The 14,727-nt window shown below is 34.9% G+C and overlaps 1 protein-coding gene across 1 annotated transcript in view; it reads right to left on the reverse strand.

Annotated features, from left to right (window-relative positions):
* Positions 1-4,665: 4,665 nt before the first annotated feature.
* The window catches only part of LOC103781618 (contactin-associated protein-like 2), a gene marked incomplete at both ends in the record, with an annotated part of 11,791 nt that continues 1,729 nt past the window's right edge, over positions 4,666-14,727 (reverse strand). The window contains 3 exons of the mRNA XM_008949341.1: positions 4,666-4,930; positions 10,531-10,674; positions 13,762-13,946. Of these exons, the coding sequence (XP_008947589.1) occupies positions 4,666-4,930; positions 10,531-10,674; positions 13,762-13,946 (594 nt within the window). The remainder of the gene's footprint in view (positions 4,931-10,530; positions 10,675-13,761; positions 13,947-14,727) is intronic.

Below are 14,727 nucleotides of genomic sequence, written 5' to 3' on the forward strand. Positions count from 1 at the left end.
ACTGTTTTCTGAGATTCTTTTCTATTTTTAATCCCTATGCTGGGACATACACAATTGTGAAGATATTAATCACAGTTTACTCTGCAGAGAAAAAGTCAATAGGATGTTTAACTCCTGATTTATACACAAGCTTTAAGTATTTCACCTGTGCAATTCTGCACAGTCAGTAGCTTATTTCTTCTAATTAAATCTTTATTTCAGCTCTCAGTGGGCCTGATTTTCCTCTTACTAGCAGCAAGTTTATTAATATAACTCTCATCAATCAAATGGTAGTAGTGTCTAAATAAGATTAACATAAGAAAAAGAAAAATCAAGGCCATTGACTTTGTACAATAGCTTTGCCAGTCTGTTCACAGCTAAGCAGTGCTTACTGAACACTGAACAGAATGCTGGGCAAGGAAAGGATGTGATTTTTTATTGTTTAGAGACCTGTTTTGAAGGAACAACTGGCAAGATCATGAAAAAAGGAAAAAATCCACTCAGTAAGCAAAATCAGACAGTAGGTATAACCACAAGGACTAATCATCTTTTTCCCTTTCATATGTACTACAAACTGAAAGCTAAACTGCATATCAAGCTAAAATATTCTGTTACACTCAAAACTGTGTTATGGGCAAAAGAGTTTACACTTTATTGAAAGAGTAAAAAATGTATTGCTGGTTTTTATCAGCTTTTTATTGCCTTTACCATTCACCAAGCTGAAGCTCAGGACAAATCAGAGACTAGTTATTTGGCCACTGTTAACAAGCTACTGCCAGGTCAAGTAAAATTTTTGTTACGTCACCGTGAAGCCTGTTGCCTTTTACTAGTAACACAAAAATCATACATAGTGGACCTGAATATATATATAATCATCCCTTATTTTTTTTCAGCATATATGAAGTAAATATGGAATTTTTCATAATATGCATTTAAACACATTAATCAGCTGTATAGAGATGAGGCAGGGGTTTCAAAGTGACTGAAGTCATGAAAGGAACAGCAAGAGCTGCTATCTAACATCATTAAAGAAGAAAATAAAATCTACTTTGCAAAAGAAGTGATCTACAGAAAGTTATCTAGGAGTTGCTAATGGGAATATCAACTATCAGTGATTTCTGAAAAGTAACAACAGAATAAAAGAGGGAATCAAAGCATGGCAGACAGTAGAAATATCTCACACTTAGGCTGAAGATAATTTTGAACTTCAAGCAATGAGTGAAGAAGTTTCATATATATATATAAAAAAACCCTTTTAATGATAATTACAAAAAATATATTTTAAATATTCCAAGAACAAAGTACTCAGATGATTTATCACTCCAGTAAAGATCAATAATGATTAAGAAACTGAGAGAAGTTAATGAAGAATTGAATATAGTGAAATCTACAGTGGACAGGACATGTAGTTAAACAAATGAAGGGACAGTTAAGTACCTTTCAGAAAACCAAAGGATAACAGGATAACATTAAACAAGACCCATAAACTCTTGCTGTGATCTGCTAACAGTAACCTGTAAACACAGGAACACAGGTCAATGTACTACATGGGAACAGAAATAAATCTCCTTTAACTTGTCCTTCTAGGCATTTTTTTTTAATTTTTATTTCCTGTTTATCTGAACTCATGCTATGTTAGAGCTCCCTGAGTCACTGGGTTCGGTTTTAAGGTGTTTAAAGAATATTATGACACTGAAAGTCAGATGAACTAGACTTCTGTTCCATACTAGTAGCTTTAGTGCAGAGATGAGCAGGACCAAACTCTGCCACCTGCACATCAGCATACAGTTCTCTCATGTAATTCCTTGCCAGTTATTTCAGCTACTATTTCTACAGACAGAGTTAGACTATGCCCCAAAATGAACGGCAAACATACCCGTGTGAACATGGAAAGCTGACATTAAAAGCTGCTACTGAAAGTAAGTTAGTAAATTATGAGAGGTGTATAGAATAAGGACTAAGTCGCTAGCTTCCTCCAGGGAAAATATGCTGTTATGGGTGGCAGGCATAAACTATGCCTGCATAAGCATATTTGCATAAGCAATGCTATGAAATACAAAAGACATCTGCATCTAGGCTGCAGCTTTAGTTAGCCTAATTCTTTGTGATAACCAGGGTATGTACCTCCCAGTAAACAGAAGTCTTGTTATTCGTTCCATACACACGCAGTTACACAGAAGGCTGCACACCTGACCTACAGAAAATTCTGCTTTGCCAGATGGTAAAAATAATCAGTGAAAAAGTGTGTATCTTTTATCTAGAGGACCACAACAGTCGGAAATCCCTGTGCCGAAGGCAGACCACTTTGACTTCTACATAAGCCCAGAAGGTTTATATGCTGACATCTATTAATTCCCTGCACAAGAAGGGAACAAGAACATCGCTGTGATATTTGCTGCACAACAGCAGCATTCCTTCTGCAGCCTTCCTTGGCAGATGTCGTGTTTTGCTTTCTTACGTTCACACACACTATTCATTCCACAGGCAATGACATGCCTGTTGCAACAAAAGCAGCAAGAAGATTAAAATAAATCAAAATTTTCCCAAGACAGCTATGCAAATATAAAAAATCTATACAATGAAAATTAAACAATAAACAGTTTTTTTTTATTATAGTACAAATTGAAATAACAAAGGAAACTACTAACTCTTTAAGATACTCAAATTGCAGTATGTAGATGTTGGATTGTATGGAGATTAAGAACAGCTGTGAAAAATGGCTGTATGTGGTTCTTGGGCTATTATGTAAACAGGCTATACAGATTGAAAAGATTTACTCTGAAGAATATTCAATTCAGAATATTTCAGAAGAAAGTCAAAATATGAATAATTTGGTTTTCCATCTCAGCAGCTGGGGAATTTTTGTTGTTGTGGGTGAATGTCTGGAAAAAGCAGAAAAGCAAACTAGAAATTTTCACGTGTTTACTTATCAGAGCACAAATGTAACGAACATGGTTTCTTATCAACATATAGACCTGGAAAAATTAGTGGAAAATTTTTATTTATCATACTATTTGGCTAGTCAGCACAAAAATCTTTGCTGAATCAAAAAGGCGCAAGGAAGCTCATGAAGAAGCACCATGTTTAGCCACATCTGTCTGTAAACTGAGATTTGTAGTAGGCAGAGTTAAGGGAGAAAGGATAATGGTGATAATTCCAAGTTTCCTAGTTATGATGCACTAGCACCTTAACAAAACCTTCTTGTTCAAGACCCTACTCTATTATCAAAACATTACTTCATTCTTTAATCAGTGTATTTATATAACAAAGGAAATGAAATACTAACTTCTAACCTATGGTACTGATTTTTTGTGCAAAAACAAATTATAATGATGGAAAAAGATATGATGTGTTTTCATAAACATATTTTCATCTTACAAAACATAAATTCTTATTTTTAGCTGTTATTATTCATATTTTATTCACTTCTATCTTCAAAATAATTTCGTTACATGTTCAATTCTATTTTGTTAATGGAGTGAAAATACATAGCTTACAAAAATGTCCACTTACCAGATGAAATTTAACTTTTCTAATTGGTGTAAGTTTTCTCATTTAAAGAAGCATTTTTTTCCTTTTCTTACATTTCAGGTCTCTGTTTATATAGCTATGTAAATATATTTTCAAATAGAAATCAAACAGAAGAGTAGACATAAAAAAACACTGTAACTCATACAGAGCTATACCAGTATATCAATCCTGCTGATGAAGACCAAAGACTCCACCATGGCATTAAGAAAAAGTAGTTACCACAGATGATTTCAGGCCAAAAGGTATCCCTTTTTTCACTAAGAAACTAGGCTGTCATATATGTTACTTCAGCTAATCACCATTTTTTGGTTTGGTTTGGTTTTTTGTTTTTTACATGGAGCTTGGTCCATTTTCATGCAAACCTGTATTTTCCAATCCATGCCTAAGTCATGACCTTGCTGAGAAAATGCAATTGACACGATGTAGCAAATAATGTACTTGATACAGCTGATCTAGAAGCTGATCTAGAAGCCCATAAAGAAGCTAGACTGAAAATATAATTTATCAAAATGGAACTATCAAGTGATTTTAAAAGGCAGCTCAACTGATACCAAGAGACACTCTTAAAAAAATAAAACCTAACCCAGTACCTTTTACCTACTATTTTCCAAAAAATCCTCAGTTAGGTACTGAAACCTCTGGTCCTTCTCCAGGAGTTGACTCCACAGCACACTCATAGAATGCCACAGTATTTTTCACGCCAACCTCGTGGTTAAATTATTTATTTACTTATTTTCTATTTATTTATTTTTAATGAGAGCTTCCTAGTTATTACGAAGTAATAGGAGCAGCCTAATTATTAGGCTGCTTTCAGCAAGAGAGTACCCTCCCCTTTTGAAACCAGACATTTTTGCAAAATAACCTCCAAAACAGATGAAAGAAAGACCAAAAGAAACAATGCTGTCTCCTACGTAAGGAGTAGTATTTTTTCAGTGTTTCATGACAGAATATTTGTGTCTTATTTTTCAATCCAACAACAGTTTCAATATTATTCTACCTCTTACTCAGTGAAACATACAGTAAAGGATTGAATATAGTTGCAATTTAAATTTTTAAGTTTGTAAACCAATTGTTCTCATTTTTAGGCCCATGATGATTTTAAACACCACAAAAATTTGACGCCAATTAGAAACCAAACAAACCAAAACCACTTACCTGATGAAATGTCTATTCGGTTCTTTTTCACTTGGGTGACATTGATATGGACGCTGACTTTGCCCTCGTTTATGTCAATCTCAACATTCCCCAGGTCATCTGCAAAGTTGCTGAAGATAAGAAGTCCACTGGGGTTCCAGGTTCGGAAAAGGAAACTGACTGAAAATAGATCCTGGCTTGGACGACCAGGAACCTCAAGGTAACTGGTGGCATTGAAAAAGACAGGCACTGTATGTGGCTCCACACAAGAAAAACTTAAATTTCCCTAAATAAAACACAAAACAAGAAGCAAAAACATAAGCAAAGTGGTAAGATTCCACTAAATTCATAGCTACCTCTAGAAATGTGTTCTAGGTTTCACTCAATCTAACGACTACTGTGATCAACCCAAATCGCATGTAAAAAATATGCAACTATTAGTATCACTATGATGTTGTTGCAGATGCTTCTGATTTTGTCTAGCAGTGGGCCCCTTATATTTTGGACTTTACACACACAGTAGGAGCAAGTCTTTGCCCTGAAGATTTATAGTCTCAGATAAAGCTTAGATGAAAATCTTAATATTCTGAGTTCAAAGATAAAGAAATTAATTGCAGTGAAACTTGGGCTTGTTCACAGTCACCAAAAAAAGCCTATAACAGAGCAGTAATCCATCCTTTTACAAAAATGGAATACAGCTTTCCAAATACCTTTATATGAATGTGTCAATCAATACAATATATGAGGTTATAAAAGAAGGATGTATACCTCTTGGAGAGCTAGACTCTCTTACTTTTTTTTTACTGGATAATACTAGAAAAGATAATACTGTGTTTCATGACATAGAAGGATTTGGAGTAGCTGATCATGAACAATGCCTAATATTTATATTTAGTCAATCATTTTCCTTGTAAAAGAAACTGCAATTTTCACACTATAAAACTTTACTCTTTGGGAAATTGACAAAAATCCAGTCAATTTTATTGATTTCTAAAGCTTTAAAATGTATCTGTAAACAAGGATAGAATGAAGGACATAAATTTTTCACTCGTTCTCATGTCTTTTCTAATGAAAGACTACAATGGTAAGATGTGTTACTATTTTTTTCCTTAGAAATTGCAAATAATTTGTAGCAATTTCTGTCCAAAATTGACGTTTTAATGCATCAATGCAAATATAACAGGAAAACTTCCTTTACTGAACAGTTTCTCTGTGTGGCAAAGTGGATCCTATTCTATGGTTAGGTTTTCTGACACCCTGTGGCAGATGGTTGCTCTGTGGCAATTTTGGTTCAATTTGGGAAGGAAGAATTTTATCTGATGCAATATGGAAATTATTACTATGATCAAGACAGCAGTTCATGTCCTATTTATTTGTACATTTTAAAAAAAAAAAAAAAATCAGAGATCGAACAACATTTTTGTGGATACCTAGATGCTTAGAAATTAGGTTCATCAAAGCACTGGTCAGTATTCCAATAGGTTGTCAGTCATCATCTTTATCATATAAATATTTTTAAATTCCATGTTACTGACTTCCTGTTATTGCTGTTAAATCACATGGCTTTGTATTCATAATGTATAAATCTATCTGGCAGTTTATCTTGAGGGAAGTTAACAAATTTGGAAGCAAGTGAGGAACTCTGTGTTTAAAAAGGTGTGTGAGGAAAGTCCTAAGTAAATTTTTCTTAGAGGTAATAATTTTAAATTGGAGATGAGCCGGATGATGTTAATCAGGGATCAAGATTTAATACTCATTTACCAGTGTCCAAAACTATCTCTTTTTGAAGGAACTACACATCAGAAAACATTTTATCTGTGTCATGGCAAGATAACATATACATAGTACTTTCAGTTCCTTATACAGTATTTCCATGTCAAAAGTAAATTAATAAAAATAATAAAAAGTTTCCACCTCTTTTCCCTACAGAGTATCAGAAGTTATATTAATGCACTTAGACTTTATAAAACTACTTAAAAAAGCCAGTAGGACTAGTAGCAACTAGACTATCAGGTTGTCAGGCTCTATTATCAATTAAGAAGCACTGATATTTCCAAAAATCTGGAACAAAAGAAGAGATTTCTTTAAGCTGATCTAAAAGATCTGTTCGTACGTTTATGAAAAAATCTCACAATTGCAAACCGTTGTATTCATACACCCATATTCCATGGATAACAAACAATATCCAAGTATTTAGGAAAATAATTAGCTAAATCTGTAAGAAACTTTTAAGTTACAGTGTGAATGAGAGAAATTAACAACTACTTTTTGAATAATGGCAAAGGATCTCCTTTGTTGCTGTGTTGCTCGGTTCCTCTGAGGTTTTTTTAGTCCAAATATTGCTTAGAGTTTTAAAGTTTTTAGCAAATCAAGCACTGGATCAGAATAGTTAACTCTTGTCATAGTTTTAGTCTGAACATTTCCAAGTGTGCTGCAGAATACTTGTGGTTAAACCACAAATTTTACATGCACAAAAAAAAAAAAATCCTGGAGAATGGCTGAAATACCCTTTGTAACCCTTTGTTAATATTCCTAGTGTTATAGTCACCCTATGGATTAGAAATAATTTCTCGTGCATGGTTAAGGCAGTCCTGTGTAGATATAGAGAGCAACAGCATTTTGTAAAAGCTGACATCTCACGGTTCAGTCACAGATGCCAATTAAGTAGTGCTCAGAAAGCATTTTGTTAGACATTATTAAGAGTTTCTCTTGCTGCCTTGTTACTGTGAGGAACTAATCATTTTCTCATAACAAGAACGTTTTCATTCCAATTGACACTCTCCTGTCATCCTGATGCTTTGGATATGTGCACTCATAACACCTATTAATGTTAATGGCACTGAAAGCATTCAAATCCTTTTTCACATCAATGAATGCATTTATCATGAGCAGCCTAACTGCATAAAAGATTTCTTGGGGAAGTAACATATAATTCTACTTTCTCTGCTAGTTAGCATTTTCCCTACTGAGCTATTCAGATTAATCTGAACTGGATTATCTGTTCCCTCTATGACTGTAATTCACAAGAAAACTCCCTTTTTAAGCAAAGCCCATCTGATACAAATTGATCACTAGGTCTAGGTCAGGAGCTACACTGTAGCTTGTCTCTATAATAGCATCCTCGTTTTTCAAAGAGAAAGAAATCCTTGTCTCTAGATTCAAAATGACTTGCTGAAAAGTTCTCTGGGCAGTGACATTTGGAAGTCAAACATACACTCTGCTTTCATATTGAAACTCTTGGTCTTAGTGCATTTTTCATACTACATTGGAAGGGAAATGATGAAAAATCTTATTTGGGATAGCTTGAGCTTTGTATCATGATCTGTGCCTCAAATTAGCTTCATGTTTACTTCTTATAAGTCAGTTTTGCCTATCCACATTCAGATGTTATCCCCTGCGGAAATCCTACAGGGTCTTAAGACCTTTCCCAATTAATAGAGCTACTAGCTGAATAGGCTAGTAATAAGCTCCCAAAAAAGAGGTAACGAGATTTTTAAGACTACAATACCTATTAAATCAGGATGGGCTATAGAGTACCTGTTATGTACTGTATGCTAATATCTATCATGTTATAACAGTATTTTGCTAAAAATAGCTTATTAGTCAGCCTTGAATGAACACAGAATTCACTTAATACAAATAATTTAAAGAAAACACTCATCTTAAGTTTGCATGTAACTGCACTCAGTAATATATGGCATAGGAGCTGCAAACGTAGAGGGAGCGTAGACCTAGCGGATGCAAGGCTGGAGGGCAGCAAATACAATTCTCCTCAGCATTTTTCAGTTACAGGCTTTAAAATTGTGGAGGCTTTTCTGTGGAAAATAGATCCCATTAGTATATGTACTTCCTGCCCTTAGTATGCCTCTGGGTAGGAAAGTTTGGTAAAGAGACTAAATTCCTAAACTCAGATTTCTCTGGAACTCTTGCTAGCTGTATGTTCCAATCTGTTGTCACTAGGGAGATGTGTACTGCCTCTGCAGATAATGCACTCTTTAGGGCAGAGTGTGACTACTCTTGTGGGTTTGTACAGGATCTCCTGCAATGGAGCTTTGAGCCTTGTTGGATTGCTTAAAGGCCATCATCATAAACATGACTAACAATAACAGAAGTCTCAACTGAGTCTGCTTTTCATGTCAAATCAGGCTAAAAAATATGAGGGAAAAAACCCTTTTGTAAGAAACTTTAAATCCATGTTAATTTAGTTAGAGTAAAACGGATTTTGCTTTTGAAGAGCTGAAGCAATTTAAGTAATGCTACTGGAAACAAAGGTAATTTCTATTTTCATAACCATTTGCAGAATTGGAAATCAACAGAACCACCAAATTAAACCAGCATGCCATAGCCTCTTGATGCAGCTCTAACACTGCCAAAGCTTCTTATGTGGATTTTCATGTTACAGGTAACAACTTTTTTTTCTAAAACAAATAAAGAAATTAACACATAAAATAACATGATTTTATGGACACTTTAGAGGCCTGTTAGCTATACCACACTTTTGAAAGGATAGAATTTGCACTACAGAAGCCTCTTAAGGACTACTTCTATTCAGAGAGAGGCTTTAAGAACATGTCCTTCTAACTTGCAGTGGACTTGACTGTGCAAAATGGAAAGATTGCTCCTCTACAAAAATCCTTTTCTATATCAGGCATCAACCTTTGAAAATCATGGTTACATTATAAGCTTAAAATGCACTGCAGGCAGGAAATCACAGGCAATTTTGGGAAAAAAAAATAAATCAAAGATTCATGAGTTCGTGCAACTGAGTCAAAAGAATTGTAAAAGAAGCCGTCTTCCTCCATGGCATACATACTATGCTCTTTGCCTTATGACATTCCTGAAGAAATTAACGTCTAGAAAAGGTTCTAAACATCAGGCTGTATTACTGAGTTTGTATAGGTAAATATCACATATTCAGAATGATCCTGCCTGTTAGCTTGACCATTTAGCCATATCATTCATACAATTATATGGAACTTCAGTATTATTATCATCCAAGGAGTAAACAAATAGTAATCAGTCCTTTGCAATTCATTATTGCTGCAGGTTTTCTCCTTATTATGTAAAGAGAATAGCAATAGTGGAACCATACATACTGTTAGTAGGACTTTGTGAAGGCTGCAAACTTGTACAGAAGAAAGCCTTGAACAACTTATTCAGACCAACTCAGCTCATGTCAATGATACATTTGTTTCTTACCCACATTGCCTTTGTATGGCAGCAAGCAATTTTAGGAACATTTTGAATCTTAAAAATACAGTAATTAAAGTACATTCTTTCTTAATCACCCTGCCTATAGAGCTGCAAGTTCGAACATGAAAGCAACTATGAATATTTAAGCAAGAGAAAAAATAGAACAAAATGCTAATAAGCTCTGTAATGTTAATAAGCTAAATAATGATTTTCAAGCCTAATATCTTGAGGCTTTTCAGAACTACCAGAAAAGTCTGCAGAAGCATTCCCTTCCAATGACTTTTGCACTCGAGCAATCCAACTAGCTCTGCAGGGATGGAAGATACCAGGATTTAAAGCCACAAGAAAGCTGCAATTGATTTCATAATAAATCTTGCCTATGCTGGTTTTGGACTACTGTAATTTGCCAGAAAATAAGTACTTACTAGTTCATTTGATTTTCTTTTAAAAAAATAGTTATCTGATACTGATGGTTCATTTTTGAAAGATGAAACAGGACATCAGAACTGAAATGCTGGGACATAAAAATAATAAAAAGTCACTATTGTCCATACAATAAGATCTTTGGGTATATGATAAAATTTGTTTTGTGTTCTATATCACAAGGACATCGATTATACACATTCACAAACCTTTTAGTCTCCTTTAGAAGGAGAAGCAGACGGTTAGATGATCATTAAATTATGCTCTTACCACACTAGAAGGTTCCAATTTCTTCCTCCTGGCAAGGTCAGTTATATTATTGCCATTGTAGTTGATGCTCTCCATGCAACCTTTGAAATTCTTCCTGCTGTTAGAACTTGGCTTCCCAGAAAAAGGCATGCCACCAAAGGTAATCTTTGAATGAAGCAGAAAACAGTAGATAGTTACTGGAGGGCAAAGACTTCTAAACAAATTTAGCGTACGTGTATTTGCTTACTTTTTTGAATACTCAAACATGCTGAGTAAGAGAGATGGCAATAGTGCTCACAGAAAAAGGAAGTATCAAACAAGCACTGCTAAAGCAGAGGAAAAGGCTTTAGTGAATCTGTGATTGGAAATATTTGTGGTGGTAAATCCCAAGTATTATTACAATTGTCCAAAGCATGAGCAGATACACATCACAGTTGTTCACATACAGACTGCCATTCTGATCCCTACTGAACAACACATATAACAAAGAAAGAACTTGGAGTAAGTGTCCATCTCAGTATTCTTCTAAACAAGAGCAGACATGACATTAGTGGGTTAATTTGATTCAAATCATTCACTCAGCTGTAACTGTGTGCCAGAGCTCAGACTACAACACAGTTGTGATGGGCTTCAATATGATCCATTTGTTCCCTTTAAACGCTTATATATATACTTCATCCAGAAAAAATTTGCAGAATCACATCATTAAAGATGCTAGCTCCTGTTAGACAGAAGGGCCTTCCAGTACTGAGAACATGTTTATGTAATGTACTTATAGTCAATGAGGATTTACTACCTGACTTATCAGGCCAAATGAGCTCCGTAGAGATGATGAAGGCAACCACTGCAAAGCCTCAGACATCAAAGTCAAACAGAAACTGTTTTTGTCTTAATGCTGAATTTCACTACCCTAAAACACTGGCTTATCCAGAATCTCTAGTGTTAAAAAATGAAGAAAAACAAATATTTAACAAACTAAAAATGTTCACCTCTCATGAAATCTCTTCCTGTCATTCCACAGAGACTATACAGTTCTCTACCGCATCAGGGTCTTTTCTGAAGTGTTTAGAAATATGTTTGCTACATATTTTGATTAATATTTTGTAGCCCAAATGTGAAGTCTAAGGGACTCCTGAGATTAATCCCTGCAATCTATGTTAGTATTTATATCTAATAGGTGATGGCATAAATAATAATGACACTTAGCTTCCCTGCCCCATGAATGCTCAGAAAAAAAGTCTACTTGCATTCTGCTGCTGAGATTTGGCAGAGCCAAGCTTTTAAATATCATTCGTTGTTAATTCTCTTTGCTATTACTGAGAGAAGGGAAATGCAGCTCTAGGGAATACTGTTTATTGTAAAAGTATGTGGGAGATCACCTTCTATCCCAAAGAGAAGGCTTTGACTTGGCATATAAGAAGAACTAAAGCTATTCAGCTGAAAACCAAAATCTCTATAAATAGCACATCCCAGCTATGAGTGTTTTGCAGGGCATAGCCTCAGGTATTATAAGTTAATATGACTTGACTTTAGGAAACATACAGCACTTAACGTTAATGGAAGAATGTGACTGCAATATTTTAATGGTTGTCAAACATTCTTTTGCAAGTAATAGTAATGTATTTGGATAAGAGAAAATGGAAATGAAAGAATTCTGATGAAAAGGAGAAAAACTGAAAAAAAACCCCATGCCATGACAGAGAATTAAGAGGACTCATAGGATTATTTTTTATCTTGAAAATGCAATCAGAACTAATGTTTGTGCCTCTTTCATGCTTACTTAACTTCTGTGAGAGAGATTAACCTAGAAACTACTTTTTCTATAAAAAAACCAATTTTGATTCTTTCAGGCTCATTACTGTGATTAATTTATCAGAAGGACAACAAATTTAAATTTAGTCTGTGATGACTAACTCCAAAATCAGTGAGATAACTGAGAGGAAAGGAAGAAGAGGTTAAGGGGTTTGCATTTATAAGAATTACAGAAACATGTATTCACACACATGGGAAAAAGTTTCATTAAACACAAGGGGATCCATGTGCATGGAGACTGAAATGTATTTTTGAGAACTGCTAGTGAGGTCTCTAATGTCAGAGAAGAGAGGAAGGTGAATCTCCTGGATTCTGCTCTTAGAAGGGGTAAATTTATTGCATGCAAGATATTTATTATGTAAACATACTATGTATATATGTATGGTTTTATACATATGTGTCTGAATTACCCAAACCTGGCTTAGGGTATTCAGATTAATTTTTTTCTGTACTTGACTCACCTGAAAATGTTTAATAAAATCTATTTATGTGAGTTTTCAGTAGCTCAATTCAGATCTTCTGTGCTTGATGAATAACAGAGGTACAGGAAAATTTGCTCATTATTATATAAAAATACCAATACACAAGTTAATTCAAACTTTTCTGCATTACATCATTTTGATTCCCTCTGATTGCTTAAAAATTTGTGAGGATGGAAATACCTGTTTTTGGCTTAGCCAACCACATTAGTTCTCACTAAAAACAGTAAAGAGTGGAAGAAAACTATAGTATAAAGTTTGCAATGACCAATGTGCTGAAGTTCGTATAAAAATTTTAACTGAACAAGATCATAATAACAGAAGCTGGAGTGCAATCAAACAACAAATCCACGTTGAATTACTACCAACACTTGTGTGCATTAACCTGACTGATAAACCAAAAATTTTCTTAGAACTTTCCTAACTCTATTGTTTCTGTATAAAAAGAAGTTATTGTTGCCATATTTGTGAAAATACAAGGACAAGAAGACAAGACAAGAAAGATCAAGATCCATATTAGTAAAATGGTTCTAATCTTCTCACATCGTTAAAAATAAATACTGCCACCATAGAAGGAGGCTTTCTGATTCCAGTGTAAAATTATCACCTAAATGGAATAACAGATTATATGATACTTTTGAAAATCTATTTCCCGCTTAGAGCAGCTGCTTGTACAGATTTTAAATGTTATGTATGCTGAATAACATAGATCTCTCATTTTGAAACAAAAGTTTGAGATGACTCTTACATGACATGGGATCCGGTGGACTAATGAAGAGAAACTTAATTTACATTAAGACAGAACAGTGTTGGAAAGAAAATTTCAGGAAATGTAAGAAAAAAATAAAACAAATGTCCAATAACCTAATAAACCAAATTACATTCATTTGCTTTTCTCTTCTTACTGGACTTATTTTTATAAAGCTGGTTTGGATACAAACAAACAAGTGTCACTATCTACCTCATAATCCAAGTCCAGGTAATCAAATTCTCCATTCGTTCTGAAATGCTGCATATGTCTGTCCAGGGTGAGATTGATGTTCCTCCCATGGCGCTCTATGATGATGGAGTGCCAGTGGTGATCGTCCAAGAGGCTGCCTGTCATCACAGATGTGTGACCATAAATAGAGCCAAGCTGGTTGCTGCCTAAAATGAGAATAGAAACAATAGCAAGTTTCACCTCATGTCAGTTAGGCAAACATTTTCCTCTTGCTCTGTCAATATTTCACCTGAATCATACCAGTCACACAATAGGCTGGAGCAAGTCTATCTGCTGTAAAGCTAATATCTGCCCAGTGGAGAGCTGCTGCCATAAATACAAATAGCTAGACAAAATATAGCAAGCATCTGATCAGAGAATTGTATAAAGAGTTATTCCTAACAGTCGTTATCTGGAGGCAAACCAGGGAAGCAATACCAACTTTCAGCTGTGAAGCTGTTCTCAACTAGGAGTTTTCTGTGTTTTCATCCCTACACTACAGAAATGAGAAGCTGTCATCTTTGGGCCAAGTTGTGAGCATCCTTGGAACTGTACTGATTTATGATTATTGAAGAAGACATGATGCCTGACAACAGACTTTGGTACAAAAAGCCTTTACAGTCTGAGTTCTACACTTTTTAGGCTCTGCCAGTATAGCTGTACAAGCATAGGAAAAGGCTCAATGCAGACTGAGCTAACAGCAGCAAAAAATATCTTCTGCTAACATAGACTATTTAGTCTTTCCTCCTGCAGCAACCTTCCTGTTATGGAATTCAAACTACTAGCAAGAGAACAGTTTTGCAGTTCTCTACAGTATTTTCCAGGGGCTTTTGCCAGTGCAGCTATGCTAGTCAGAGATGACATCTCATTGCAGTCTGACTGACATAGCTAAGCCAGCAAAGGCTGATAGCATGGATCTCAACTGAAGCAGCAAATGACTAATTCAGC

This window comes from Merops nubicus, unplaced genomic scaffold (genome assembly GCF_000691845.1).
Source record: "Merops nubicus isolate BGI_N331 unplaced genomic scaffold, ASM69184v1 scaffold1121, whole genome shotgun sequence".
Lineage (NCBI taxonomy): Eukaryota > Metazoa > Chordata > Aves > Coraciiformes > Meropidae > Merops > Merops nubicus.